General features: G+C 39.5%; 1 protein-coding gene across 7 annotated transcripts in view; it reads left to right on the top strand.

Annotated features, from left to right (window-relative positions):
* Window positions 1-14,612, top strand: part of RANBP3 (RAN binding protein 3) — a 55,378-nt gene extending 40,766 nt beyond the window's left edge. For 4 of the 7 annotated variants that reach the window (XM_082298028.1, XM_082298030.1, XM_082298031.1 and 1 more), the window contains 9 exons: window positions 1,741-1,860; window positions 2,424-2,527; window positions 4,820-4,898; window positions 5,775-5,877; window positions 6,712-6,836; window positions 8,790-8,910; window positions 10,104-10,246; window positions 12,106-12,286; window positions 13,172-14,612. In XM_082298028.1, the coding sequence (XP_082154154.1) occupies window positions 1,741-1,860; window positions 2,424-2,527; window positions 4,820-4,898; window positions 5,775-5,877; window positions 6,712-6,836; window positions 8,790-8,910; window positions 10,104-10,246; window positions 12,106-12,286; window positions 13,172-13,215 (1,020 nt within the window). In that variant the 3' untranslated portion in view covers window positions 13,216-14,612. The remainder of the gene's footprint in view (window positions 1-1,740; window positions 1,861-2,423; window positions 2,528-4,819; window positions 4,899-5,774; window positions 5,878-6,711; window positions 6,837-8,789; window positions 8,911-10,103; window positions 10,247-12,105; window positions 12,287-13,171) is intronic. The other 3 variants (XM_082298029.1, XM_082298033.1, XM_082298034.1) reach the window with 1 other exon arrangement.
* Window positions 14,613-17,671: the final 3,059 nt, after the last annotated feature.

Here is a 17,671-nt window from a genome sequence, read left to right as displayed (position 1 = left end):
AAACAACCTGACAAGGTGGAATAAATCTTAAGTTTGTGGATACCAGTACACTGTGGGAAGGGGGAATGGCCAATATGTTGGAAGGTAGGGGCTGTTCAGCAGGATCTCAGCAGGTCAGAAAAACGAGCTGAGAAAAACTAGCTGATGGTCAGCAAATGCAAAATTCTGTACCGAGGGTGAGAGAACCCATGTGTCACAAGGACTGCAGAAGGACTGGCTAGAAAGCAGCTGTGCAGGCAAGTCTTGGGGATCTTGATACTGCATGGAAAGTGTTGAGACAAGTTCTCACATGCAGAATTTATTCACAGATCTATAGCTGATAATATTGCTTCTAAGGGTGACAGTTATTTTTATGTTGGAAGAAGGGAAATCAAAAAGGGAAAGAAAAGGGAAAACTTCACATTGGCCAGCCATAAAGACTAGTAATGGGTTCCCTAGACAGGCATCTTCCCCCTGAGTGTCCCCTCTCCAGTGGAGCAGGTGGTACCCCCTGATGTTCTTCCCATAGTAACTATATAGTTTTCTTCAGAGTATGCTCAGACTTCCTTGTGTTTTTTGGGGTTTTTTTCTGCTTATGGTGCTGTTGATGCTGATGGGAGTGTGCTTTGCTGAGGGGCACTTCTGTATGTGGATCACTTGTGAGGCTTTGTGTGTGTGTAGTGTTGGGTCTTCCCATCAGTGTCGAAAGCTATGGGCTAGGAAGTTAGGACAGAAGCGTAAGGGAGTGATTCCCCTGCAGGTTGCAATTGCTTTCCAACACTACTTTAAGGGTTTGTAAGTGCAGGGCTCTGAGTACAGTGGAACAAGAACTACAGTGTGGGAATATTCAGGAAAAGTGCCACCACAGCAGGTGCAGGAAGAGGTCACAAAGCCACTTGTGGAAAGCAGGTGGCAGAGGTGCAGAATAGAAAGTCCATAGCAGAACAAAAGGTTTAGGAACCTTCAGATGCTGTGCAGCAGTGATGAACAATAGGTCTAACATGAATAAGTAGCATATCCTTTTATTGATTAAGGGAACTTACGGTCTGCTTTACTAAAACTGCAGCCATTAAGTTCAGGAAAGTGACCTTTCCCTTTTTGTGCCACTGGGGGATGGCATCAGGAATACCATATATAGTTTGGGGCTTGACAGTACATGAAAGACACGTAAAAATGACCAAGGGGACTCGAGGCTGGAGCTCAGGATGTGGGATGAAAGAATGAAAAAGCTGAGTATGTTCTTCTTGGACTAGGGCAGGGGAATTGGATTGTTCCCCTCAGTTCTCAAGTGGTAGGCGGTGGCAAGATAAGAATGAAGTTAGGAAGTGTCTATCAAACAGATGAGAAGCTGCAGGTGTGATGTGAAGGGGATTCCAGATGAGTTTTAGGACAAAGCTATCATACTTAGTGTAGTTGAACATTGAACCAGACTACCAAAATGTAAAACTGTCGCATGTGGATTTTTTGAAACTTGATGTGAGATCTTGGGCAGTCGAATATACGTTTGAAGTTGATGCTGCTTTGAACACAGTTTGGACCAAATGGTTGTTAGAAATTCCCTTGAACCTTAACTATTCTGTGATTTGCTAAGAAAAACACTTAAACAACAATAGAGACATTATTTAAATGCAAAATGTGCCTTGTAGATCTGGAAGTGTTATTGGCTTGTCACTGTAAATTAGTGTGTGACTCACCTTGTTGTAAGGTGTTTTTGTTTAGAGAAACTCAACTTCTTAGGCTACATTTTTTCCATTTCTTTAGGCAGCAGAATGTCAGAAAAAGGAGTCCAACAATACTTCAGATGATGACAGCTGTGAGAAGGCTGAACTAAATGCACAGCAAGCATTTGTGTTTGGGCAAAACTTAAGAGATAGAGTTAAGGTAAACACGTGTTTGTTCTCTTGACTAAGAGTTTATGAAGTACTGTGAAGCTACTATATGAAAAGGTTAAAACCTCCATGTATATATGTAAAATTAAAAGCTGTGAACACAGTAGAGTTGACTGTTCAATAAAATTAGTCTTCTGGACATTTAATAAATGAATTCTGTTAAGTAGCATAAGAAGCTTTTTCAAAAATAAATGCATCTACTGCAATCATAAGTAACAGCTAAAGCTCACTACAATGTAGTGTTTTCTCTTACCTTTTGGGTTAGAATTAAGTTGAAATGTTGTCCTAAGATGCTTCCATGCAACCAAGACTTCACAGAAAAGATGGAAAAATGGGGCAGCCTGGGCTCAAACTTGTGCATAGAATAACTGAGTTGGATTGTTAGTACTTCCTATTGAAGACAGGTTTGCACAGGTTTTCTAGCATAATAAAAGAAAGTGTAACATTGGGACATAGACTTACCTTGTTTTGTTGTAGAAAGTATTTGTGGATGGAACTTTGTCTTTGGAAAGAATGAGTTGAAAAGCTATTGATACATAGTTGTTCTTTTTCTAGCTAGGAGATGAAAGTGATGAAACTGCTGACGTGCAGAATGCTGGCCTTTTGACATCAGATACACCTTCTGCAACAAACTATTTTCTACAGTACATCAGTTCCAGGTGAGGCTACAGGGAAACCAATAGAACAGTTCTTACTCTTTATTGAAAATTCTTTATGATTCTGCTCTTTATTGGATGCAGGGCTTAGACTGGGTCAGTGAGCACCCAGGCTTCTGAAGAATGAGATGGCAGTCTTCAGATCTTGGGGAAACCTCAATCATCTGGTCAAGGGAGATGCATTTGATACTATTTATTTGACCACATCCTCACCAAAACCTCTTCAGAGAACCAACAAGCATGAGATGAGAAGTCTTCTCATGAATGATTAGAAACAGTGATGGACTAAATTTGAGCTACCAGTAGAATCCTGTGGAGATCTGCAGTGTATTTGTGTTGTTCAGTATGTTTCATATATGATATGGATAAAAGGAAGAATAGTTAAAATTTTTCCATTATAGTAAGCTTTTCAGAGTAATGTAGAGGGCCTGTATGAATAAGTAGGAGCCTAACTGTGGGAGGATTTTGAAAGAACTTCTGATGAGGCAATAACATCAGAAGAAATGTGATGTATAGGTAAAGTGAGGCAGCCAGGAGAAAACTGCTAATCCTGTCTTACGTAGTGATGAGCTCTGAGCTGATAGCCTTCACTTGAGGCTGAGGTAGTGATACAGCTCTGTGAAAATGCTAGCTTCGTAGTGGTCAAAAAAATGAAGTAGTGTACAGAATGAGTAGAAAACAGAAGATACAGAGCTGTGAATTCAGGTAATAACTGGAAAAGCATGAGAGGAAATCCCACCAAGAGTGATGATGTAGAGCAACATCTCTGCTCCTGGAGTAAGCTGAAGTTCCGATTATTTGAGGCCATGAAATAGTTGTAGGAAAAGCACCAATACATTCTTGCTTTGTCCTTACATTTGGCATTTTTAAGATCCTGTTGTTCACCATGCAGTGGGCAGTTTTGCAGTCCGATGAACTTTTGATGCTGAACTTTCCAGATGATGCACTGGAGAGGTAGAGAACACCTTTGCCCTCTTGATGCCAGGTCAATGTCTTTACAAGAGAGAGTCAGATTTGTTCAATCAGATTTGGCAGACAATAACTACTAATATGTGACCTTCAAATACTGAAATACTTTTTTCGTATTTTCCAACTCACATGACATCTCCTGTCATTTCATTTGAGTGTTTACTTTGGGAGGATTTATTCATGGTGAGTCAATTTCCAGAAACCTAGTTTTGGACTTGTCTTAAAAAAAAATAGTTTCTCTAAGGGGAGTTGGCTCTGATTTTCAGTTGAGATGGCAAAGCATTATGGTAATCAACTTGTAAAAGGAAACTCCTCCCTTCGTGTAACACTGTCAATTCTTTAAAAACTGTAAATGTGCTGGGTTGCGTAGCAGATGCTGGTAGGCCACATTGGGTTCCCTGTCAGCATTTAGAGCTCAGAACTGTGGTATTTAATTCCCTTAGTAGGTAGAGCTGTCTTCCACTGAGGATCTCCTCTGTTCTAGGAATCCCCTTATTCAGAAGTAGCAACTCTACATGTACAGTTTAAAGGTTTGTTTGGTTTCACTTGAATCATGTTGATGTGAGTCCCCATTTTCCAAACTTGGTGAAATGCATGTAGGCTTGATTCAGAATGGTCTGCCTTTTGTATGTTCACTTAGTGAGCAAGCTGGTGTCTTAGAAAGGTGTGCCTGATGGAAAGGGACAGGAACAATAACTTGAGTCTGTAAAAGAATAAAACTGTTGTCCTTCCTAAATAGGATTTAAAATCTGTTAATAAAAATACTTAATGGGAGGAGGACGCTTATTCTATAAGGAAGAAGTAAAGGCTGATATTTGATTGTGAAACTTCTTGGAGAAGCTGTGGTATTGCAGCTAGTCTGATAAAAGGCATTACTTATCCCTGCTACCTTTGCTTCAGTTACGATGTTGGAAGTGCTTTTGTTTCAGTTCTTTCCCTTTTTGAGAGAATTGACCTAAAAATATGTAGTAGTTCAAGTTCTGTGCATGTAGAGTACTGTTTTTAAAAAAGCATGTTATATGTTTAGACAATCAGCCCTCACTTAGCACTCAGCATTGCTTTGTATGTTATTAGTTATCTGAAGGGGAAGATTTTTACAGAGACAAAAGCATTTGTTGTCATTCTGAGAGAATTCTCGTTCTGTAGAACTAGAATGTGCTCTTGTGTTAAGTTGAATTAATTTTTACCTATGTTTGTGTCAATCAGTGCTTACTTCTTTAAAGCCAGTGACAATCACTCACTTTCTGAGGAATTTTATTAGTAGAAAATAAAAGAGGTATTATTTTCGGTCTTGTAAACCTGGTTTATTTCTTGGGTTTTTTTCAGTGTAGAGAACTCTACAAACAACGCAGATGCATCTAGCAACAAGTTTGTTTTTGGACAGAACATGAGTGAGCGAGTCCTAGTGAGTATCCACTATGTATATGTTGTAATTCTGTGAGCAGTTTGTTATGGATTCTCACTCAGGAATTTTGAGAGCCTTTAATTATACTTGTCACTTGAGTATGGGGGTTTTTTTCAGTGGTTTCCCTTGAAGGTAACTTACTTTGAGTGCAGCACAGGTAGTTCATTATGAGCTATTGTCTGCCCAGCAATACTCTCCAGGTTTTCTCTGCCAAACTCTGTCAATGTAAGGATATTCAGTGCCCTCTCTGTAGCACATGTGGTTCTTGTTCCCAAGCATTTTATGGCACAGCTTGTTGCTTTAAATGGCTATTGGAGTGTAAATATTAGAGGGTATTTTATGCTTGTCCTCAAAATTGAGAGCAGTTCAGTTATGTGACTCCCCCCCCAGGATGGGATTTCAAGCCCAGCAGTAAAGCAGCTGCCTTAGGACTGAGGTATGATTCCAGAAATGCTGTTTATGATGTACCAACCTAAGGAATAACTTCTAGTACCTCACTGTTTCCTGCTGTTTTTATTCCTGTGCTGGAACAAAATGGAAACATTCAATGCTGAGTGTTCACACCTGTCTAACTACCAAGCAGGAGTTCAGTCAAAGTGAACAAAGCAAGTCAAAAAGCTTCAAAATAAGGATTGAAACTTGGTATGAGTTCAAGGGAAAATTATTTGAACTGGTTTTCAGGTCTCACTCCAGTCAGTTCCTTGGCTGGCTAGTAGGATAGCTTTAACTGTGAAAGCATGTTGTCTGTGAGATTCTTTTTTTGCCATATGGTTTATAAATACTGGAGCTGCCCTCAGTACTTGGTCACTAGTCCTGTTCAGCAGAATTAGTGTTTGTTTTCTCTCTTCTGTTTACCTCCTCTTATTTCTGTGATAGAGTCCACCAAAATCAAGTGAAGGTAGTACAGAGAGTAATAAGGAAAATGCTGCTACAGAGTCTGGGTCTGAATCGTCTTCTCAGGAGGCCACGCCAGAGAAAGGTGAAAAACAAACTATTATATTAGGAATGGTAGTTAATCCTTTTTAAAATTATTGTATTTTTCAATATCCTGTTACTTTTCAAAAACATAAGATTTTTATGTTACCTTTACTGTCTCCTGTGACCAAAGATACAGGCTGAATGTGGAAGTTGCCGGATGCTGTAGATCCTCTAATATTGAACATGTACAGGCTGCACTGTCTTTTTCATTGTCGTTCTGTGGTACTGGGAGTATCTTCAACAGAATAAAAGTAGAGGGAATTAACAGAACTGGTAGTAGGAGAAATGTGGCAAACTTTTTTTTAACAATTCTATTTCAAGTGACTGAATTTCTGAGTCAAATGTGTATTGCATTGCATGGGAGCACCACATGTTGCTTGAACTCAGAACTGTTTGCTGGATTCCATGTCTTCAAATTGTCAAGATATTATGGAAATTCTGAGAAGTATGGGTTTCCTTCAGTAAACTGCTTGCAAGCCCAAATGAAAGTGGAAAATTAATTGCACTGTCCATGTGTAGGCACAGCTGTATGGCTGGCAAGAGTATCAGTACTGCTGGAGCATCTACACATAAGCAGGTGTCCCTGCAAAGGTTGTGAACTATTGTGTGTAGGGACAAAATTTACCTTTTTTGTCTCTTGGGCTTGTAAAACAAGTATTAAAAGACAAGCTTTAACTTCTGCTTAAAATTTCAGTCATTTTTTTACATGTTCTATTAAGGTCTGTCTTCTATACTTTTCAAAAAATCTCAAAATTCTGGTGTACTTGTGTGAGACCTTTGTACATCTTATAAAATTATATGCTAATCATTCTCAGACTCTCAAAATGTTGTTCAGCTAATAATATTTCAGAATCACTGGCAGAGTCTGCAGCAGCCTATACTAAAGCAACAGCAAGGAAGTGTTTATTAGCGAAGGTAGAAGTGATTACTGGGGAGGAAGCTGAAAGTAACGTGTTACAGGTAAGAAATGGATAGAGTAGAGGAGCTTTGAGTTTGTGGGGATTCATATGGATGTCCAGTGGATGCACACCATCTGATTCCCTACAACTCAGCCTTCCTCTATATTTGTAATGTATTTTCTTGTGTTAAAATGCAAACTTTAGCTATTTATATCAGATCCTTATTTATTAACTTGTTATCCATTGTTTTTTAATTTCATCTTTCTGGAAAAGTTTTAGTGTATAAGCCATCCAGGTGTATCTTAAGCATACTTTTCTGAATCCACCACATAGAAGCTTCTGTTTTTTATGAGACAATTATTGGAGGAAAATTTAAATGAACTTAATATTTTTAAGTTCTTTAATTGCTGTACTACTGAAGATTTTCTAAAACTTGGAGTGGACTATTTATGCCAGCAGTCTGGTTTCTTGCAAAGCAGAAACCATATCGCAAGCACTCAGGAATTTGGCTTGAGATACTTAAGTGAGTTAGTGATGTTGTAGAAGGATATTTGGTCATGACTTAGACTCCTGATCTTAATAATGGTATATTTAACATTGTGGTTATTCATTAACTTAAATATACTTACTCCAGTATATCCTTAAGAAAAATGTGCTGGGTTTTCATATAAAATGAAGTGGTATATATATTTTTTTTCTTGTCTTTCTTTATCCTCCAATTATAGTTTGTTTTTTTCCTTGAGATATTTTGTTTCTCAGTATTTGAACTGTGTTCTTTTCAAGGATAGCTTTTTTATTCTTACAGTCATGATGCTCTATTCTGACACCAAACAGTTGCACTGTCAGTATCTAATGCCTATCAGTTACACTTGTATTACCTTACAAAATGATACTCTATAATGTTTATCTTCTTGGACTTCTTTTTACCAGACATAAATGGTCTTTAAATGGTTCTTCTGGTACTTCTCTGTTTCTATGTAATTCAGAAATGTCTGGATGCTTCACATAATTGAACTGAAGGGATAAAAATCCTGTTTCGCTTAGGAAAACCACAGCTTTTGGCAGTTGTATACTTAATAGAGGACTGACTTGCATGAATATGTTGTAACTTAACAGACCTCTTGCCTAACATTTATTCTTTTTTTCCTGTGAAATGTAGTGCATTAGAATTCCAAATTGGAGTTGTACAGACAGAACTATGTTAATGTTACAGAAACAGAGTATACAGAGCTAGATGTTTTGGGGTGAAGAAAATGAGAAATGGAGGGAAGGAAAATGGAAGTATTTTTTCCACCTAGTGCATTCTCATCTGTGGGTAACTTGAGGGTGATGGTTTGAGGTAACAGTGAAATTGGATTAGAGAGAGGGATATAGAGTAGAGATGTTTGGCATAGAAGAAAAAGGGAGCTTTTATGTCAAGAAGGGTCATCCCTACTGTTGGGAAAAATACATACACCTTTTGAATTTTATAACTAATGAACCCTGCAGGGAGGCAGTGAAAATACTTCACTTACTAATGACTCTGTGTAGTTCAGGCTTTATTAATTGATTATGAGCCAGCATGTTTGTTCATCCTTTGGTTCCTTAATGCAGGAAGAATTTTGCTTTGCTTTCATTATATTTGCTGGGTCTTCCCAGCAACAAATACCATCTTCAGTGGTGCAATGTGTACCTAAGGCTTTTAAAAGAATTGGCTGATATAAGGCAGTCTCTTTTGACATTGTTTCCTCTGTGAGAGCTTATATCTTACCTGAAAATTGCTTGTTGTTTTGATCTTGAACCCTTTTATTCTTTAAGAATATATAGCTTCTGTTAATAAAACCTTATGAAAACAGAGAGTGTATTTTGAGAAATTTATTGCAAAAGAGAGGATGACTGTTTTTGCTTCCATAGCTATAAACAATTAAAAATTTCAGTATGAAATCTGAATATTTTCTTAACCAGCAGTAGATGACTAAGAAATATATGATTACATCAATCAACCACTATGCCATAGAGATATTTTCTGTTACAGATTCAGTGCAAGCTGTTTGTATTTGATAAAAGCTCTCAGTCTTGGGTGGAAAGAGGTCGAGGGCTCCTGAGACTCAATGATATGGCCTCAACAGATGATGGAACATTACAGTCTCGACTGGGTAAGAGGAACCAGGGGAAATGAGATACTGCATGACAGTCATGCTGTTTTTGTAGGGTTCTTCCTTGACATACAGCAACTTTCACTTCAGTTTGTCATAGCTACAGCAACTCAGAAGCAGTTTGGACCTTTTCTTTTGCTTCAGTTAGTGGACATTTGCCCCCTTCTAGTGCGGCAAGTGTTCCAGTTACTTTTTCCCCCCATAAAAGCAAGCCATGTTTAGTAACTAGAATATTTGACTAGAAGTTTATGGTAACATCATTCAGACCTGGCTGTTTTGGATGGGTTGCTTGTGGTGGGGAAGTCTGTTTGAATAGTGCACGATTGTTCAGGCTGGCAGGAATGTGCATTAGCCTGAGATTATCAGCACAGATGCAGCCATGAACTTTGATGTATTAACATATAAGGCTTCAGACTAAGTACCTTTAAATATGACCCATAGTCTTTAATAGCCTTGTTGTAGTTTAAACCCAGCCAGGAGCCAAGACCCTTGCAGCCACTTGCTCACTCCCCTTCCAGAGGATTGGGGAAAAAATTGGAAGTGTATAAAAGTTAGAAAACTCATGGCTTAAGATAAAGACAGTTCAATAAAGAAAGCAAAAGTGGTGCATGCAAACACATGCAAACAAGAAATTAATTCACTGCTTCCCATGGACAAGCAGGTGCTCATCCAGCAGGGCCCCATCACATGGAATGGTGACTTGGGAGGACAAACACCATCACTCCAAACATCCTCCCTTCCTCTTCTTCCCCCTGCTTTATATCTGGAGCATGGTTTTATATGGTCTGGAATGTTCCTTTGGTCAGTTTGGGTCACCTGTCCTGGCTGTGTCTCCTCCCAACCTCCCACTTCACTCCCAGCCTCCTCACCAATGTAGTGGTATGAAGAGCAGAAAAGGCCTTGGCTCTGTCCAAGCACTGCTCAGCAATAACAAAAACATCTCCATATTATCAACTGTCTGTTCAGCACAAATCCAGAACACAGCCCCATACCAGTGACTGGGAAGAAAGTTAACTCTACCCTAGCCAAAACCAGCACAAGCCTCCATTCTTCTCACTTACAGTTGTGACAAAAGCCCAAAAGAGCTTACTTGTAAAAAGACTGAAACATTTTTACAGTAAAAAGTGTCTTGACTGTTTTGAGCTTCTTGATGTGTCTTTTTCCATCTAACTGATCTTGTAACTTGGCTTTAGTGATGAGGACTCAGGGGAGTCTCAGGTTAATCTTAAATACCAAGCTCTGGGCTCAGATGCAGATCGATAAAGCCAGTGAGAAGAGTATCCGGATCACCGCCATGGATACAGAGGACCAGGGAGTTAAAGTTTTTCTTATATCAGTGAGTACTGGTTTTTGTTTGTCGTAACCTTCCTACTAAAGTTGGTGCTTGCTTAAACTGCAGTTGAGGTAGCATTCCCATTTTTCTTTTCACCCTACACTGTCTTAACATCACCCCCGCCCCAAGGACAGGGCGCTTGGCAGATTTGCTTGTCTAAAAAGTCTTGCTAGTTGTGAGCAAATGCCACATCAAAGGCTGTCCTAGGAATCCAGGTTGTCCAAAGCATTGCCTGTGGAGTTATGTGTTCCACACATACTGAGACTCTATAGTGTTTAATGTAGAGTGTTTTCTGATGTTAAGAAAAGTAGGCATTATTTCAGAGATTTTATGCAATAGTTTAACCAAAATTAGATCTACAAGAAATTTCAGCACAGGAAAGCTATCACTGTCTACAGTGTGGAAGGATGGATAGGTGCCCACTGAAAGGGAAACACTAAAACTCTGTCAAGAGCATTATATTAGTACTTAAAGGTTACACATTTTAACTTCAATTTTCTTTTGATACAGAGTATTCGAAGCAGTAACAGCATAGTGAAAGTGATTTCTGTGCTTGCTAAATGGGGAATGGCAATCCCAATCAGAATTACTAAAACACTTGGCATCTCATCATACAGTCAGCAAGGAAGAAAAGTCATTCCCTAATGTCTGCTAAAGCACTGACAGATTTGGCGAGGTCCGAACACATTCTTTTGATTTACACTGATTCTACACAAGATGTTGCAAAAGAATTAGTGTTCCTAGGGATCAGAAACTGAGAGCATCAGCAAATGGTCAGCTTTCCCTGTGACGTTAGGTTTGTAGGGCTGGGATCTGGAGTCCCAGAATGGAACTTAAATGGAACTTAAATACCAATACCAAATACACATTGACGAAGAAAAAGAAGTTAAATTAATGGATAAGTTTTTCTCAGTATTTTTCTAGATTTGAAAGTTTTAGTTAGTCTGCCATCAGGTTATTTGCTCTTGATTTTTGTATTGATAAAAAGTATCTTGTTTGGAATTATTTTTTCATTTCACCTCATTGCAGGGGAATTTTGCAGATACAGAGGTGACAGATTCAAGTGTCAGATGGGGCTGATGGAAACTATTTTTTTATGAAAGAATCTGAGGAGTGGGATTGCTACCTTACAATTATCGTGGAATAAGGATAATAGTTACTATGAGGACTTAATTGACATAGTGAAAACAGAGTTTTGTAGTATTTGAAGGGAGTTTCCTTTTAAATAATGTCCATTAAATATTTAGTTTGATAGGCCTAATAATTGATTGGTTTAAGTGCCCATTAACCTTTGAGAGTTAAAAATATATAATCTTCAACAGGTTATCAGAAATGCTTCCCTCTGAAACAGTCTGTTCAAAAAAAAAATGGAATAATTGCCTGCCTGACTGTCCATTCAGTTTTCTCATTATATCTCATATTGAAATTTTACGCCAATGCCTCATAAAACAATTGGCTTGATTATGATTAACTAATGTGTGAAGTTGAATGATTGACAGGCCAGCAAAAATCTGCAAGATTTTAATTGAAGGTCTTTTTAATATGAGCTTTTGGAAGGTGTCAGGAAAGCTCTGTGATTTCTGTGTGAAGAAGGCTATATGAAATCAGCTAGTACTGGCTATATTAGCCAGAGAAAGTTGGAGCTGAGCAGAGGAACACACTCTCACCACCAGAGTTCAGTGTATCTAGTGTCCTGCTGTGTGTACCACAGCCCGTTCTGACTGGTTTGAAAAATACTTAAAGAGAAAACTGAAAAGTATATTGTCAAATTTGGCATGACTGGTGTGTATTATGTCAGCAGTGTTTTATTGTGTTATAATTCTGTGCACCTTTTTCTTATTTCTGAATATTAAAAAATGCAGGCAAGCTCTAAAGATACAGGGCAGTTGTACGCTGCATTGCACCATCGGATCTTGGCCTTGCGGAGTAGAGTGGAACAAGAGCAAGAAGTCAAGAATGTAGCACCTGAGCCAGAGGTAACGCAGTCAAATGAGGAAGACAGCGATGATGATGTCATTGCACCTTCAGGATCAGTTGGAAGTGGTAAGTAAGAAAGACAGTGGTGTTCCCTGTTTTCCATGCGTTTTTCTGTGTCATTTCTTAAGGCAGACTGTGCTCTTTGTATGTCAGTGGAGTAGGACTATTGCATGGATTGCCTTTTTAAATGCAACTACTTCCTGCTTCTTCTCCAAACTGGTAGAAGGCCCTTGTGCTGCCTCTGAGTTACATGCCACAGTTTAGCAGAGGTTTTCTGTGCTTTTTATAATTTACAGGATTTCTAAGGTTGGTTCTGAGTTTCATTTTTGCCTTCATCATGGCCAAGAGTTACACATAAAACCTGAGATGACTCAGTGTCCCAGTTTGAGATCAGGGGACAGCATCCAGGCTGGTCTTTCAGTAGAGAGCTGTTTGGAAAGCAGATGGTTTACAAAGGGGCATGGAAGGAGTGTAATGTTTTTTATTGCATGTGAGGAGGCCATAATTTAAGAAAAATACTAGTCTTCAGTTTGAGGAAGGCTTCCTTTTGTGTTTTCAACTTGGAAGTCATTGTGCTTTGCTTTCTTGTGGCTGAGAACATCCAGCCTTTGACAGTCCTCCATCCAGATTGACAGAAGGGGAGGAAAAAACCAGGAATGAATATGAACAAAAGCAGTGGGAAGATTGAAGAAGTTGGAAACTGAGCTTGTAGGCTTTGGGATCCTGCTGGGATCCCTGAATCAGATTAGTCAAGAACATAAAATTCTACAGTAGACAGAGCTTAGTCTGGAGAAGGAATATGTGAGGCAGGAGAGGAGGAATTCAAGAGTTCTCATCTCTCATTAACACCTGAATCTGAGACTTCTGTAGGCTGCTTGGGATGGGTCTCTTACTGCAAGGCAAGAAACAAAAGATACTTCTTATGACCAAGAACTACTTTTATTGTTTCAGGTCCTAATGATGAAGGTGATGGGCAGAACGTTGGCAGCACATAGCAGATGTGAGCCGATCTGCTTGCAAGGCTGCTATGAACACCATCTTGCAGGCATCTCTGGATACCCCAGGCCAGCGATTATTTCAGGCGGTGTTGAAAGCTCCAGGACTTAAGAACTGTGCATCTCTGTTCTGTTTGTTTGGTTTTTTTGGTCTGGATCAGTAGATTCCACACAAAAAAAAAGCAGACTTGGAAACTACCTGAATGTGGTTTGGGACGTTGAAAGCTCATCATATTGATGAGCAAAAAAAAAAAAATCCAACCCCAAAACAAACAACAACAACAAAAACACAAAATGCAACTACCCCCAACCATTTCCCCTCTTCCTTGTAATTAAAATGGCACATTACAGCTTGTCACAGCTTTTCATTGGGACCTTTTGGCTGTTTCTTCAGTAGTTCATGTCTTGCAGGTCTCCGAGGTAGAACTTTTCAACGCAGTTCCAACTTGAATTCTGCTTTTGTAACCCCTACTCCCCTTTATGCAGGGAAACCCTGTCCTCACCACTTCCTATGCTCACTGGCTGCTCTTTTGGGTTCCTTTTTTTTTGGACTGCAGATGGGGCAGGTTATGTTTTTACCTTTTAATCCCAACATAGGTTGTGGATGTGGACACCATTGTTTGCTGTCTAGTGGGTTTGTAAACAAAGAAACAAAACATTGTGGTTCACCAGAAAAGCTTTTCTAATGCAGTAATAAGAGACTTTAAAGTCTGCAGGATGTTTTGCTAACTCCTTTTTTTTCTTCCCATTTTATTATTATTTTTTGGGGATTTATATTGTGGTGAGACTTTTTTATTTTAGTTTTTCAATAAGATGCTCTTGTGTGTTGAAAAAGTGAAACTATTGTTTTGTACTGTTCTTTTCTGTTACTATTTAAGGGAGAGCTAAGCCACTATATATAATAGATGTTGCATACAATTTTTCTTAGAAAATGTTAAGTTTCTGTGGCTACAGTAGAGTGTAGGAGGCATACAGGTTACATCTTCAGAAAAGTTAATAACAAAACAGCTGTTAGCCCTTGGAAGAATAAAATAGGCTCATGTAATGAGCTCTGCCAGCCATTAAACTAAATCTGTATAATAAAGCAGCTCACATTTAATGGCTTGATTCAACAAGCCATTTTAAGCACTTGCCTGACTTAACTGTATGTGAATAATCTTACTGAAGTCAATGCAACTCTTCATGCTTAAAGTTGAGGACATTTTTAAATATGTTGCTGAATTAATGGCCTTAAATAGAAAATTTAAATTCTAACCCTTCCTGTCCCCATTCCGTTTCCTGAAGTCTTGCAGCATGAAGAAAAAGGTAATACTGCCAGACTTGAGTAGTTTGGGCTGAAGGTTATTGTATTCTGTTCCACCACAAATAAAAGCAAGAATATGTTTTTCTGTGTGTAATTCTGAAGTACTCCTACTGTAACTATAACTCACCTTTTTTTGCTTTGGGTGTTTTTTAATCATTTGAGCCTTTTGTTTGAAAGTTGAGATTTATTTTCTTATTGAAACATATGGTATGTTCTTGTCCGGCAGAGTTGGAATTTGGTAGTCACCAGGTCACTTTCACTATAAATTCCCCAAATTGTTCTATTTCCTTTATAAATAGTTTGCTTATAGATAATTTCTGACTTGCATGCTTGCTCTTCTGTAGGTTAAGGATCTAAAATGCATCACCTGAAAAAATGAAAGGGGAAGAAGTATTTGGTGTAGCATGAATTGAAAACAGAAACCCAGGTTATAGTACAAAATCAACTTTGAAATTGAGTATTCAAATAGTGAAACAGTCCTTATTGCCTCTATTTTAATGAAACACACTTTTCACTGGCAGTCAAGAACAAGTCTTCCCCTGTTTCCTGTTGTTAACCATCACTGAAGACTGATGCTGTTGGGGTAGGGGTGCTTTTACTTTTCCTGGTAGCCAGTTGAAGGAATATCTGTTATTACTTTTCTGGGAATTGAATAGGGCTAATGATAAGCTGTGCCACTGCATCTTGATCTCTCTGGATTGTCTGCTCATGCCTTCCTGCATTTTGGTTTTCTTTTTTCCTCCCTAGAGTAGGGAGGTTTTACCAATGAACAGACCTGTTGCTGTACCCCTCTACTCATGCCATGCTTCAGCAGGAACATGGCAGGTTCTTTAGTACCCACCACACAATTGTTTCTGCATTACAAGGTCTGGGGACTTTGAAGTAAGTGATCTGCATTTTGGATCTGGGATCTTTTTACATTGTTGAGATACTCAGATTTAAACTACTCTCTTCAAACACCCTTGCACCGTAAAGGTGTTTCTTGTCAGCAGCTTGTTCATAAGGAAAATTAATAAGGTGTCTTGGCCAGCACAGCCTACTTCTGGGAAAACAGGCATTATTTCCTGGTCCCAGACTCTATGGGGTCTATGCTGAGTCTCACTTTGAAGTGTTTTACCTAAAATGCAGTTGATGGTGCATGAAAATTCAGAAAAATGGAATAAGCATGCTTGCTTTGGGGTTTGGTGGTACACAATCACCTACAGCTTTCTAAAAATTTCAGCAACTGTTTACTGATGCAGATTTTATTTTTAGCTGGAAGCTTTGTATAAATGTTTATAGTGAAGGCAGAAATGCTGCTGTGCATCCTGACAGAAATTGTGTTGCTGTGCATCCCAACAGAATTGGCAGTGGGTTGAGTTCAGGCCCTGCCCAGCAAGATATAGTTAGGCCAAAGCAAAACCCTGACTTAGCTCTGCTTTAAGCCTTAGTAAACCAGTGACAGGCAAAACCAGATAATGCCCATGTGTCTCAAAAGATCTGTGTAAGACTGTCATATCATAATGTACATGGGAATTACATTAAAACCTGTGTCAGCAAGCAAACAAACGAAACACCCTGAGCCCTGCGTTGTGTTTCCTGTACCGGGCAGCGGCTGTTCGAGGGGAGGGTGATGGTGACCAGCTCTGCTGCCTTATAGCAGTCTTCCCCTTGATTGTGCTCCTGTTCCATCTTTCCCCTTAGGCCTTTTGTTAACTTGTATGGTGTTGACAATTCCTGTATAGCCTGTGTGGCTGCTGACCCACGCAGGCACAGCCTTTCTGGTTTTCCAGTGGAAAAACAATACTGAAGAGTGTAGTAAATTTGAGCATGCTCGATGATGTACTCTGGCAACCAGGAGGGCCAGCCGTGTCCTGGGGGACATCAGGCACAACCAGGCGAGGGAGGGGATTGTGTCTCTCTGCTCTGCACTGGGGCAGCCTCACCTTGAGTTCTGGGGGCAGTTTTGAGCACCACAGTATAATCAAAGACATTAAGCTTCTAGACAGTGTCCAAAGAAGGGCCAGAAGGACTGGGAAGGGTCTAGAGGGGAAGCCATATGAGGAGCTGCTGAGGGCACTTGGTTTGTTCTGCCTGGAGAAGGGGAGACTGAGGGGACACCTCAATGCGATCTTCAACCTCTTCATGAGGGGGGAAAAAAAGCTGAGGGGCAGGTACCAGACTCTACACTCTCATGACCAGTGACAGAGCTTGAGGAAACAGCATGAAGCTGAGTCAGGGGAGGTTTAGGTTGGATATCAGGAAGTTTTTCACCCAGAGGGTGATTTTAGAACTGGAACAGGCTTCTCAGGGCAGTGGTCACAGCACCAAGCATGAGTTTAAGAAGCATTTGGACAGTGCTCTCAGCCACAGGGTGGGATTGTTGGGGTGCCCTGTGCAGGGCCAGGAGCTGGACTTGATGATCCTGATGGGTCCCTTGCAACTCAGCGTGCTCTATGATTCTGTGAAAGTGTTGCTAGAATGGTGATGCTACTGAAACCAGAAGTAAGCCTGTTATCTATAAAATGAAAAGAAAAAGATTACACCTACAGGAAATACAAACATTAAGGTAAGAGAATGCTGTAATACAACATCCTTCTGTAGTCCAGTTCCCAGTGCATGATGCACAGTTTTAGAGAAGATAGGGCAGGAAATGATCGAAATAAGTGGGTCCTCAGCCATCCTGCACTAGAACTAGGGTGGGAGGTGACCAGATTGTTAGAAGCCTGCAGGGATAAAAAAACCCCTCCAACTTTGTAATGGCTCCTCTCTGTTCCCTGAAGCATCAGCTGATGCCATTGCTTGGGTATTGCTGCCATTAAATGACTGTTCCTAACATGTCCAAATCTGCAGTTCAAGTGATCTCTTGTTCTCCCAGTGAGTGTAGGAAATGGTTTCTTTCCTTTCTAGAAACATGTTACATATTTGAAAATTTACCATGTTTCCCATAATCTCCTCTAGTTTTAGGATTTCCAGATATGATAATTGCCATAATTTGTCATACAAGATTTCATTAAACTGACTTTTCACTGTGTGCTTTTTCTCCCGGTGTTACTTGGTCTTTCTGTGCACTGGCTTGCTTAAATTGAACTCTAGTTCATTGCGTGGGTAGCAGATTTTCAGACAGGATATTATAAAGATGTTTTAATTTTTTTTAAGTGTTTCTTTTTTTCC

The sequence above is a fragment of the Coloeus monedula genome (assembly GCF_965178545.1).
Source record: "Coloeus monedula genome assembly, chromosome: 27".
NCBI lineage: Eukaryota > Metazoa > Chordata > Aves > Passeriformes > Corvidae > Coloeus > Coloeus monedula.
Note: the sequence above shows the minus strand (reverse complement) of the source record. Positions and strands in the feature narration are given on the sequence as shown.